The sequence below is a fragment of the Dendrobates tinctorius genome, unplaced genomic scaffold (genome assembly GCF_039654945.1).
Source record: "Dendrobates tinctorius isolate UK_male_01 unplaced genomic scaffold, ASM3965494v1 ptg000086l, whole genome shotgun sequence".
Taxonomy (NCBI): domain Eukaryota; kingdom Metazoa; phylum Chordata; class Amphibia; order Anura; family Dendrobatidae; genus Dendrobates; species Dendrobates tinctorius.
In genome coordinates, this window is record NW_027361754.1 from 69000784 (window position 1) to 69013303 (window position 12520).

A 12520-nucleotide genomic window follows, 5' to 3' on the forward strand; every position below is an offset into this window, starting at 1 on the left:
TTTCTTGTCAGTCCTCAAAATGGAGTTAAAGTATGACATCACTGTTCTCAGCAGCGATATGGGAGTCAGAGATGCTTCCACTGGTCTTCCCCATGCTGTTCTCCTTCCAGTCAGCACTTTTTCCATCCATTTCAACATTTTCACTGCCCTGCAGACCTCCTTGTAGCATCTGCCAGAATAATGCTCAGATTTCCCCTTGACTCCCATTATACTTGTTACTCAAAATAAGCATCCGGGTGTTAGGAGTTGCTCTGTTTGAGTAACGAGAATCCGAGCACTTAAGTGCTTGCTCATTCCTAGAGAAATGTTAAAACAAAATTTACCGATGCAGGAGGTGTGTGAGAGGCATTTTTTTTCTCTTTTTAATTTTGCCTTATATACAAGGAAAGAATACAGGAAAGAATGTTTCCTAACATTTTTTCCTGTAAAATTCATTTTATTTTCAGTTTTGTATGTTTTATTGTCAGTCCGTAAAAGTGGTGTAAAACTCTGACAACATTGTTCCCAGCAGTGACCTGGGAGTCAGAGATGCGTCCTGGCGTCTTCCCCATGCAGTTTCCATTTCATTTTAGCCCTGTTTCCATCCATTTCAGCAATTTTCCTGCCCCCAGGCCTTCTGTTAAGGTCTGCTGGTAAAATGCTCGAGTTTCCCATTGACTTCCATTTACTCGCGTCGAGCCCATCTGAGCTCCCAACCGTCACAATTCAAGTACCAAGCGTGCTGACATTTTGATGTTCGATCATCACTAGCTATTACAAATGTAATTAAAGGGGTTGTCCAGTCCAAAATTATGTCTGTAGTCACTCACTTATGAATCCCCATACACTGGGATTCGCCAGCTTGTGAGCCGGGAGCGGCAGGTATATATGCATTATACATACTCCTGTCCAGAGCCCAACTAGTGGGCGGGGCCTTGCTCTATATACAGGTGCAACTCACAAAATTAGATTATCATTAAAAAGTTAATTTATTTCAGTTCTTCAACCAGCAGATGACATGGCTCCCGAGACCATCATTGTGGATACTTCACATGAGACCTTGGAAATCAAGATCCCAGAGTCTGGAGGAAGAATGGAGAGGCCACAATCCAAGCTGCTTGAGGTCTAGTGTGAAGTTTCCACAATCAGTGATGGTTTGGGGATTTTTGTCATCTGCTGGTGTAGGTCCACTGTGTTTTATCAAGACTAAAGTCAGCGCGGCCGTCTACCAGGAAATTTTAGAGGACTTCATGCTTCCCTCTGCCGACAAGATTTTTGGAGATGAAAATTTCATTCTCTAGCAGAAATTGGCACCTGTCCACACTGCCAAAAGTACTAATTCCAGGTTTAAAAACAACAGTATCACTGTGCTTGATTGGCCAGAAAACTCACCTAACCTTAACCCTATAGAGAATCTATGGGGTATTGTCAAGAGGAAGATGAGAGACACCAGACCCAACAATGCAGATGTAGAAAATATTGAGTGCATTTACTGAACATACATTTCAGTAGGCCAACATTTCGGATTTTAAAGTCATTTTTTCAAGCTGGTGTTATAAAGTATTCTAATTTACTGCGATTATGACTTTTGAGTTTTCATTGGCTGTAAGCCAGAATCATCAACATTAACAGAAATAAACACTTGAAATAGATCACTGTGTTTGTAATGACTCTATATAATATATGAGTTTCACTTTTTGTATTGAAGAACTGAAATAAATTAACTTTTTGGTGATATTCTAATGTTGTGAGATGCTCCTACCTGTAAGTGCATGAAGCGAGGCCGTGCTCACTAGTCAGGTTCTGATGGGAGTATGTATAACACATACACACTCACCGGTACTGGCTCAGAAGTCAGCAAATCCCCAAAGCGCACAGTGCGGGTGTTGGGGGGGATTCATAAGTCTGCAGCTCAACAGAGTGACTTAAGTCTTATCATTTTGGACCGGACAACCCTTTTAAGCATTACACAATACCGAATTAAATAAGTGGGCTTTATTGTAATACATTGACTTGTATGCAGGGTCCAGCACAGTGATTTTCTGTAGCAGCTCTTTACTCTTGCTAGATAGGGGATAGAAAGGAAGAGCCTTTTCCAAATAGCTGAATCATGCATTCAAGGAATGTTCTGTACATTTACAGCTGTTGTTTCCTGGGCTGGCACATCATTGTGATGAAAAGGAGAAGTTTATATTTTTTGAGAATAGCATGCATATGGGTTGCAATTTCCTGCTGCCAGTAGCATGGAGCGCTGCTCTGGAGCACACACTGCAGCTCTAACAAGCATAGGAATTCATGCTCTCAGGTAGGCATTAGCCGGTATTGTTTACATAGGCAATGCAGTTTGTTCCAAACAGGTGTAGTGTTATTGCTTTTATAAAAGTCCAAGGAATTCAAAACCAGAATCAGCCTCTTCTGGGCACAAAACTATAACAGCAAATAAACAGTTAATTCAGCTGGCACATATATGGCAGTGCAGGCTCACCCGAAGAGATTACAGTCCTTTCTCCCAGAGCAAACTTTATTCAATTAAGAGGTATGATACTGCCATGTCTTGGTATACCCTTCACTTCAACCCAAGCTCCAAGAGCTTTGAGCGCCAAACAGAAGTGTTCAACTATATGCACAATTCACACTGAACAGGCTGTAGCTTCCACACAGTTCTTTGCAGCTCTAACACACAGACTGCTCAGCTTTTCTAGCTTATCCATACAGTCTCCATTCAGAGAGAGACTCTGGCATTCCTCTCTCCCAGCTATAGCTCACATTTTGGCTGGTCACTCATCAACAGCACACTCGAATCTGCTCAACAAACAGCAGACTGACACACCCCTAGTGAACACAGACCTTGGTTCTTAGTCTAAGCAAGTCAGGTGCATATAATCAAGACCTGCAATGCTAGGATTTAACCCTGTCCTACTTGGCTTTGCTGCACAAGTATAATAATAATTTCTCTGCTTCCTACATTTGTTTAGTCTTTCCTGGCAGAATCATGTCCAGTCTCGTCATTCTGCAGCAAGTCAGTCCACAAAATAATCAGCCTATGGAGTCTCAGGAAGAACAAAGTAACTGTGTTCCAGCTGAAATGCCCAAACGCTTTGTGAAATTTTTCCAAGGAGAACCTGAAGTCCTGGGGGTTGGTATATTTTTTTAATACTTGTCATTCACCAATGTTGCCTCTTGTCCTCATTCCAAACATGGCCACTTATAAATGAATCCATGTCTTCTTCAGGAATCAAATAGAGCAAAATGCATAAGAAAGACATATAAAAAGAAATGTAAGCTAAGAGACAATAACAATACCCAAGGTATGCTTTTCAGGGTGGCACCCATAACTGGTAAGAAATGCAAACCAGAGCACTTTTATCAGACTTGGACTCAGTGTTACAAACATGGGTCTCCAATTGCAGATCGACTAAAAATGCTCAGAAAAATCTGTATGCCTATACCTGTGTAAGTGTAAAAATGGCAGGAATGCGGGATGCAGTGACGAACAGGAGGCAGAGCAAAAGTTAAAGGGTTTATTACAGGGGATACTCCGCACAGGGAGAGAAAGAGTTAAGAGGGGCGTACAACCTGAGTATTGTAACAGGGTAAGAATGAATGTGCTGTGAACTCTCTTGATCTGACTTCTGAGTTGGGGCTCCCTCTCTTGGTCGCTACGGGTAGTGGAGCTGGTCGTGTTGATGGAAGTCTATGACCTAAAGATGATGATTGGAAGTCAGGGGTTACAGACTGGGAGGATTTAAGTGAGCAAGCTTTCTTCAGTTGCTGCTGGTGATTTGGTTTCTCTTCCTACGCATTGTGAAGTATGCTTTTTCCCATCCTTGGTCTTGCATCATTCAGATAAGTTATTTGTTTGCTGGAATCTTTTGCATTTGATATAGTTTTTGCCTTTCTCTGCTTTCTGCTTTGCTGTGTGGATTCAGCATTATTCCCTGCTGGGATTTGTGCTGGATCCCGCTCATATGTCACAGCTTATGTCATTGTGTTCAGTATTGCTAATTCACTGTTATATTAGTAACTTTTGCTTTGCATCCAGTTCACACTAGAATGCTGATCTAGTGGGGGAGAGGTCGTGTGGCCTCAGTGTTTTTGTATATCAGACGTGTTGGATTTTTTAGGGTTTTTGCGTGATTGCAGACAGTATATTTTCTGTCCTGTCTTATCTAGATAGTTTGGGCCCCATCATTTGCTCACTCTATTTTCTGCCTGCGTTTGTGCCTCATCTTGTCTCACCGACAATATATATTTGGGGGCTATCTATTCCTCGGGGGTTCTACTCTGGGGCAGTTTAGCTTTCCCCTTTTCATGCTTTAGGTTTAGTTAACTCTTTGGCTGCACCGAGGCGTCTAGGGCACAGTAGGCGCATCCCACGGCTAATGCTAGTTGTGTTGTTAGGTTTAGGGGTCTGCAATCTGCTCAGTTACCAACCTTTCTGGTTTCCTGGTTGTTTAGCTAATTCCCCGGTAATCCTCCTCGGTGACCGAATCATAACACAAATGATTATGTAACAGGTAAACTTATCAGTCTGATGGGGTCCAGACAGGGGAAACTGGTAATCCCACGGTGGTGCCGCAAGTGACGCGTGAAGTCTCTGGCCTGATCCTGAAGAAAGTTGAGGCACTGTCTCCTGATGGAAGCGGTGTACCCTGGTTCTCCTAGGCGAGGTCCTGCATTCCCGGGGCAACGTACTGTATGTGGTGAGCAGTAATCTGTGGCACCGCCGGAGTGTAACTCAGTTCAGTGGCGGAAGCGGGGGAGAAGGGACCCGGCACTATGTGATTCACCTGGTCAGACTTAGGCCGCACGCCCACAGCAGTCAGCGGGACGGTGCGGGGCGAATTCTCGGGGACAGGGGTGAGCGGGCACACGGGTATGAGTTGCTCACAGTCAATGTGTGCACGGGCTGAAGTGCTGCAGCGCGGGCCTGGATTATCGCGTAACTCCACGGAGAGTGAATCAACCTTCTCCTGCTGCATGCTCTGTCTTCACGCCAAGTGTCCCGCTTTCCTGCGCACAGTCTCTTTTATCTCTGTCACGCCCCCTACAGTCGAGTGCAAAGGTCTGCCCAGGTCAGAAAGCTTTCCCCCCCAGCAACAATGGTGACAGCCCCAATAGTTCCGGGACCGACACGAGAGAGGTACCACTGGCCCTTTCCATCTTCCTACATAAGGGTCAAAAGGATCAAAGTGTTCTGTTGTGACACTATGCACCAATGAAATGGGTTCATCTGAGTGTGTATATGTTGTTAAAGAAGCACTCCTCTCATCAAAGATTTTATCCTCTTAATATATATGATAAAATGTTCACTTTGCTATCAATTGAAGGTAGTGACAGAATGAGAGTTTAGTATTCATTTGTGAGTGGCTGATAGGTGACAAGTAATTTAGCTGAACTTCCCGATGTTACATAAGATAAGTGAATTTGGACTGGATTGTTAGCTGAGGTGGCATGACCGGTGAGGGGTGATATGAGTATAACAATTCATTATTTTTTAAACCTCATCTTAGCCCTCAAAAGACTGCAGCAAAATGGCAACCAGCCATTTCAAAGACATTGAATCTCAAAAATGTCATATTCTGAGGAATCCAAAATTCTGGGAAAATTTTTAGTGAGTTTGATTTGTTCTGAATCAATTCGCTCATTTCTAGTTGTCATTTGTCCTAAAAAAGCCACCTCAATTAATTAGAAAGAGGCAACACTGTAGAAAATCTGTGAGACCCCAACAATCTCACTAGAACATAGGATGTGGCTCTCTTCTGAGAGTGTTGTCCCTCCAACTGCTGTTGATAACTACCAGAATGAAAATTTGACTGTAACGCCCCATAAGCTTCATCCAGATGTAAACGTGACAATGAAGAGAGCAATTGGAGCTATAATACCCCATCATAAAAGAGCTGAAGACTTGTTAATCTCTATTCATCGCTATATGTTACATGTCAGGTTACAACGGTGAAGAGAAATTGAGGCAATTACTTAACTTTGTTCCCTCCTGTCACAGGTGACACAGTTCATCATAGGAATAAACCACATATTCTTCGGCATCATCTTCACAGTCGCATGTCAACAGACACGATTATATTTTGTAAATGGCTTGCATTTCACTGGTGTCTTTTATTGGTCTGGAATTATGGTAAGAAAATGTATGTAAGTAGAAAAATAATTTTATTTCTGGTTAAAACGGTAGAGACCAGTTTGGGGAATAATAACTATAATGCAAATATGAACACAGCCGTAGTGTTACTAAAGGACTATATAAACCACCTGTAATCAGGAATGAAAGAAAATGAGAGATTATGGCAGAAGCAGGGATTAGAGTATAGGTTCAGTCATACTTCAACTGTGTCATTTCTAGACTTCTGGGTCAGCAGACTGGAATAGTGACAAGTGCTGGTCTAGTTTTGGGTGTAATGTTTTGTCTAGGCTCCAGTGTATTGTCAGAAAGGGTGTTCAACAGGGCAGGTGACTTTGTGAAGCCAAAAGCAGATCAGATTGTTCTTCACAAGTGTGGAAACCTTTGGTTTGTCAACAGGAATCAGGCATTGATCATTGCCGATTTTCAGTCACCAACTGCTGATGATTAGGTTGACTGCAGTACCTACCTGCGTTTCTATTCTGTTATATATTGTTCTGCTACCACCACACAACCAGGCATTGCTGCTGCCAAGGCTGACCCTACACAGCCGGACATCTACTTGCCTATCCCATCATATTCTATACTAGCTGAAGAGCCCGGCGTTGCCTGGGCATAGTAACCAACTGTGGTTAGTTATAACAAATAATAATGATTATATTGCACATAAAATCATTTCACATCATATATTCAACACTACAGATTTGCAACACAAATTAAACGATTACCCAAGTATTGATAGTATTTTATTTTCAACTCATTCAAGAGCCTTTTGATAAACAACCTGTTTGGTTTTTCCTTTCAAATGCAAAGATGAAAAGATTTTTGGCAGTTCCAATTCTTGAACAGATCACATAAAGTTGACCATGAGAAAAGCATGGAGCTTGCAAATCAATCCCTACTACTTAAATCGATCCCTACTACTTTCAAGGACTGTCCCTGAGCCTTGTTAATGGACATTGCAAATAGCAGTTGAACTGGAAACTGGAGGCGTTTAAAATCAAAAAACAAATCAGATGGAATGAGTGGAATTCTTGGAATGAAAATGTCCTCTCCTTTGGCACATCCTGTTTCTGAGCTGTGTATCTAACCCTATCCTGTGTGATAATGTCTGCTGAGCTGTGTACCTAATCCTCTCCTGTATGATACTTTCTGCTGAGCTGTGTATCTAATCCTATCGTGTGTTACTGACTGCTCAGCCGTGTATCTAATCCTATCCTGTGTGATACTGACTGCTGAGCCGTGTACCTAATCCTATCCTGTGTGATACTGACTGCTGAGCCGTGTATCTAATCCTATTCTGTGTGATACTGTCTGCTGAGCCGTGTATCTAATACTATTCTGTGTGATAGTGACTGCTGAGCTGTGTATCTAATCCTATCCTGTGTGATACTGTCTGCTGAGCTGTGTATCTATTCCTATCCTGTGTGATACTGACTGCTGAGCTGTGTATCTAATCCTATCCTGTGTGATACTGACTGCTGAGCTGTGTATCTAATCCTATCCTGTGTGATACTGCCTGCTGAGCCATGTGTCTAATCCTCTCCTGTGTGATACTGACTACTGAGCTGTGTATCTAATCCTATCCTGTGTGATACTCACTGCTGAGCCGTGTATCTAATCCTATCCTGTGTGATACTGGGCTCCCCCTGCAGTCTGTGTCAGAGGGTGGTCTGTGTTGGCACGGTAATAAATTGTGTTATTTCCAGCTTTACAGAAGGACGATAACACCATAGAAATGATAAGAATAATAGGATTCAGTCACCACAACTGTCTACAAAGAAAACTGTTGCTGATAACAACCAATCACAGCTCAGTTTTCATCTTTTAAACAGCTGTGGGACAGCGTGGCGAGTTTTGAGTGGCGACTTTTGTGTTTTGACTTTTATGTGGCGAGGTTGATGTATGTGTGGTGAAATGTGTGCTGAGGGTGGTATATGTGTTGAAGCATGTGGTAGTGTGTGGTGCATTTTGTGTGTGTGTTCATATCCCCGTGTGTGGCGTGTATCCCATGTCAGGGCCCCACCTTAGCTACTGTACGGTATATACTCTTTGGCGCCATCGCTCTCATTCTTTAAGTCCCCCTTGTTCACATCTGGCAGCTGTCAATTTGCTTCCAACACTTTTCCTTTCACTTTTTCCCCATTATGTAGATAGGGGCAAAATTGTTTGGTGAATTGGAACGCGCACGGTTAAAATTTCGCTTCACAACATAGTCTATGACGCTCTCAGGGTCCAGACGTGTGACTGTGCAAAATTTTGTGGCTGTAGCTGCGACGGTGCAGATGCCAATCCCGGACATACACACATACATACAAACATACACACACATTGAGATTTATATATTAGATTACACGGTTTCTGCCACTGGAGATAGACAGCAACACATCTCCTGCATGTCCATTGTTTTCTATAATTATACTGTGCTGCTGATGCCGGAGCTGCCATTGTTGGCCCTAGACAGCTGAACATTTTGTTGCCTGTCCCTTTATATTTTATAATGTGCCAAATATCTCCTGCCTATCCATTGTATTCTTATAGAGCTATATTGAACTTCTGCTAGGACCCCTAGTTTGCACAGGGTCAATAAACCTGAAGCTGCTCCCGAAAAAAGGATAATGCTTGCACATCTTTTTAAAAAGACACCATTTGTCCATTTTTCAAACAGCAAACCTGTTGCTGATCCCCAAAAAAGGGATAATTTTTGGACTATTAATAAGTCATTGCTTGTTAAGGCTATGTTAAAGGCTTATTAAAAAGCTGTCGCTTCTTCATTTTCTAGACAACAAACCTATTGCTACTCTACACAAAAACAGATAATCTGTGGACCACTGCTAGGCCAAAATTAATGTTTTCTTCTGTGTTCACTGACTATGCATAAACACCAACATAGTAGACATCTGCCACTAAAGCAATAATTTTTAGATAATTTTTACATTTTAAGAAGCATAAAATGTCTATCAGTACAGAGTATTTTTAACCAGGTTTATGGTTACCACCAGTTACAATTTGTTTACTTGCAGACATAAAACATAATGAGGCTGAAGTTGGTTTCTTATTCGTCCAGTTTCTTATTCGGAGCTGAAGTTGGTTTCTTATTTGGAAATTTTTTCTTTTCTGTTTTATATAAGTTTAACAACAAAAATAAGCATCACAATAATAAAACACAATGCAGTGAGGTGCCCTGATGTGAATACACTTAAAAACAGCTACAAAAACTATAAACCTGGCACAAAAATGGGCATCAAAGTGGGCACCAAAGAGCACTGAAGAAAGGGTTAAATGACCTTGGGCCACTGATCTCACACTGCAGGCATATAGAACAGGGAGCCCCATATCAAAACCAGGTCCCTCCAGCCTGGCCCAACTGGGTTCTGGGCATCAGAATTAGCATCAAAGTGTGCAAACAGCCGATTTTCACACATTTAAATAAGTAACTGATGTTTTTAAGGGGTTAAATGACTTTGGGCCACTGATCTCATACTAAGAATACATACATAGTGATGACCCGCTTCAAACCTAGGCCCCTCCAGGCTGGCCCAAATGTGTTCTGGGCATCAGAATTGGCATCAAAGTGGGCACACAGCCAATTTTCACAGATTTGAAGAAGTAACTGATGTTTTTAAGGGGATAAATGACTTTGGGCCACTGATGTCACACTAAGAATACACAGATAGTGATGCCTTGCATCAAACCCAGGTCCCTCTAGCCTGGCCCAAATGGGTTGTTGGCATCAGAATTGGCATCAAATTGGGCAAAGAGCCCATTTTCACAGATTTGAATAAGTGATGTTTTTAAAGAGCTAAATGACTTTGGGCCACTGATCTCACACTAAGAATACAATACACAGATAGTGATGCCCCGCATCAAACCCAGGTTCCTCCAGCCTGGCCCAAATTGGTTCTTGGCATCAAAATTGGCAAAGTGGGCAAACAGCCCATTTTCACAGATTTGAATAAGTAACTGCTGATTTTAAGGGATTAAATTACTTTTTGCCATTGATCTGACACCATTATTACATGCAATTTGATACCCTGCATGAAATTCAGGTCACTTCAGCTTTTCCCAAATGGGTTCTGGGCATGAGAATTCGCATCAAAGTTGTTAGGAACTGGGAGTGTGTGGATGTCCCCAGTTGTCATGGATTTATTGTATCCCTCTTCTAGGCATCTAGGCATTACTGGGAGGCAGATACCCGTTTCTCAATTTTTCTTGGGCGCACAAGCTACAAAACCCACCTGTGGATACCTTTAATTATGCAGATTCCAAAAATATAAGTTTTCTGCCTCTAAGATTATTCTGTGTTATTATTTTCGAGTTTGAATAGACAAAGGAGCTTTCAAATCCATGTGCTACAGACAAACCAGACTTAGGCTAGTTTCACACTTGCTTTTTTTTGCAGCGCGTTTTTCCCGCAAAAAAACGCATTGAAAAAACGCATACATAAGCATACAACTGCTGCGTTTTTTTCAAGCATTTTTATGAGCATGCATGAAAAAAACGCAGCGTTTTTATGCGTTTGTATGCGTTTTTAGCGCGTTTTTAGCGCGTTTGCGTTTTTTTCCAACATTTTTAGGTGGCCCCTCACACTACCCAAACCATGACTTTACTAACCCTAACCCTGACCCTAACCCTAACCCTAACCCTGACCCTAACCCTAACCCTAACCCTGACCCTAACCCTTAACCAAATCATACTTAACCCTAACCCAAACCCTAAACCCTAACTAACCCTAACCCTAACCCTAACCCTGACCCTAACCCTAACCCTAACCCTAACCCTGACCCTAACCCTAACCCTAACCCTGACCCTAACCCTTAACAAAACCATACTTAACCCTAACCCTGACCCTAACCCTAACCCTAACCCTAACCCTGACCCTAACCCTTAACCAAACCATACTTAACCCTAATCCTGACCCTAACCCTGACCCTAACCCTAACCCTAACCCTAACCCTGACCCTAACCCTTAACAAAACCATACTTAACCCTAATCCTGACCCTAACCCTGACCCTAATCCTTAACAAAACCATACTTAACCCTAATCCTGACCCTAACCCCGACCCTGACCCTAACCCTAACCCTAACCCTAACCCTGACCCTAACCCTTAACAAAACCATACTTAACCCTAACCCTAACCCTAACCCTTAACCAAACCATACTTAACCCTAATCCTGACCCTAACCCTGACCCTAACCCTAACCCTAACCCTGACCCTAACCCTTAACAAAACCATACTTAACCCTAATCCTGACCCTAACCCTGACCCTAATCCTTAACAAAACCATACTTAACCCTAATCCTGACCCTAACCCTGACCCTAACCCTAACCCTAACCCTAACCCTGACCCTAACCCTAACCCTAACCCTAACCCTGACCCTAACCCTTAACAAAACCATACTTAACCCTAATCCTGACCCTAACCATGACCCTAATCCTTAACAAAACCATACTTAACCCTAACCCTGACCCTAACCCTAACCCTAACCCTGACCCTGACCATAACCCTAACCCTAAACCCCCTTAACTAACCCTAACTCTAACCCAAACCCCTAAATTCCATGGTTTAAAAAAAAAAACGCATATGCAAAAAAACGCATACATGAGCATGCCAGTGCGCACATATGCGCATCCATAGGCTATAATGGCCATTTTTAGCGCAAAATGTGCGCATATGTGCGCATGCGCTTTTTTGCAGGGCCAAAAAATGCAACATGCTGCGTCTGGAAAATACCAACGCACACCCCAAAAAACGCAGCGCATGAAAATCGCATACATGCGCTGACCAGTGCGCAGGTATGCGCACCCATGTTAAATATAGGGGAAAAAACGCATGCGCAGGTGTGCGTTTTTTTCCAGCGCTAAAAAACGCAAATGTGAAACCAGCCTTACCTGGTCAAAAGACACATTCCTGAGGGAGGGGTGAAAGAGTGGGATAGAAATACACACAGGTAGGAGGAGCTGCAGCTAAGTGAGGGGAATGTTGGTAAGCCATGCCTGCACTGCACAAATGCTCTGGAAGCGTACATAGAATTTTAGGACTTCTTCATATTTCCTGCCACCCAGTGTATTTTAACCCATTAAAAACATAAGTTACTTTTTCAAATCTGTGAAAATGGGCTGTTTGCCCACTTCGATGCCAATTCTGATGCCCAAAATCCATTTGTGCCAGGCTGGAGGGACATGGGTTTGATGCAGGTTTTCAATGTCTGTCTACAGTATTTTTTTGTGTGAGATCAGTGGCCCAATATAATTTAACCCCTTAAAAACATAAGTTACTTATTCAAATGCAAAGAACCCATTTGGGCCAGGCTAGAGGGACTTGGGTTTGATATGGTGCATCACTTTCTGTATATTATTAGTATGAGATCAGTGGCCCAATGTCATTTAACCCTTTAAAAA

The 12520-nt window shown here is 42.5% G+C and overlaps 1 protein-coding gene across 1 annotated transcript in view; it reads left to right on the forward strand.

Annotated features, from left to right (window-relative positions):
- Positions 1–12520, forward strand: part of LOC141097984 (membrane-spanning 4-domains subfamily A member 4A-like) — a 41608-nt gene that overhangs the window by 5580 nt on the left and 23508 nt on the right. Inside the window, exons 2-3 of the mRNA XM_073585559.1 lie at positions 2955–3115; positions 5984–6115. Coding sequence (XP_073441660.1) covers positions 2955–3115; positions 5984–6115 — 293 coding nt within the window. The remainder of the gene's footprint in view (positions 1–2954; positions 3116–5983; positions 6116–12520) is intronic.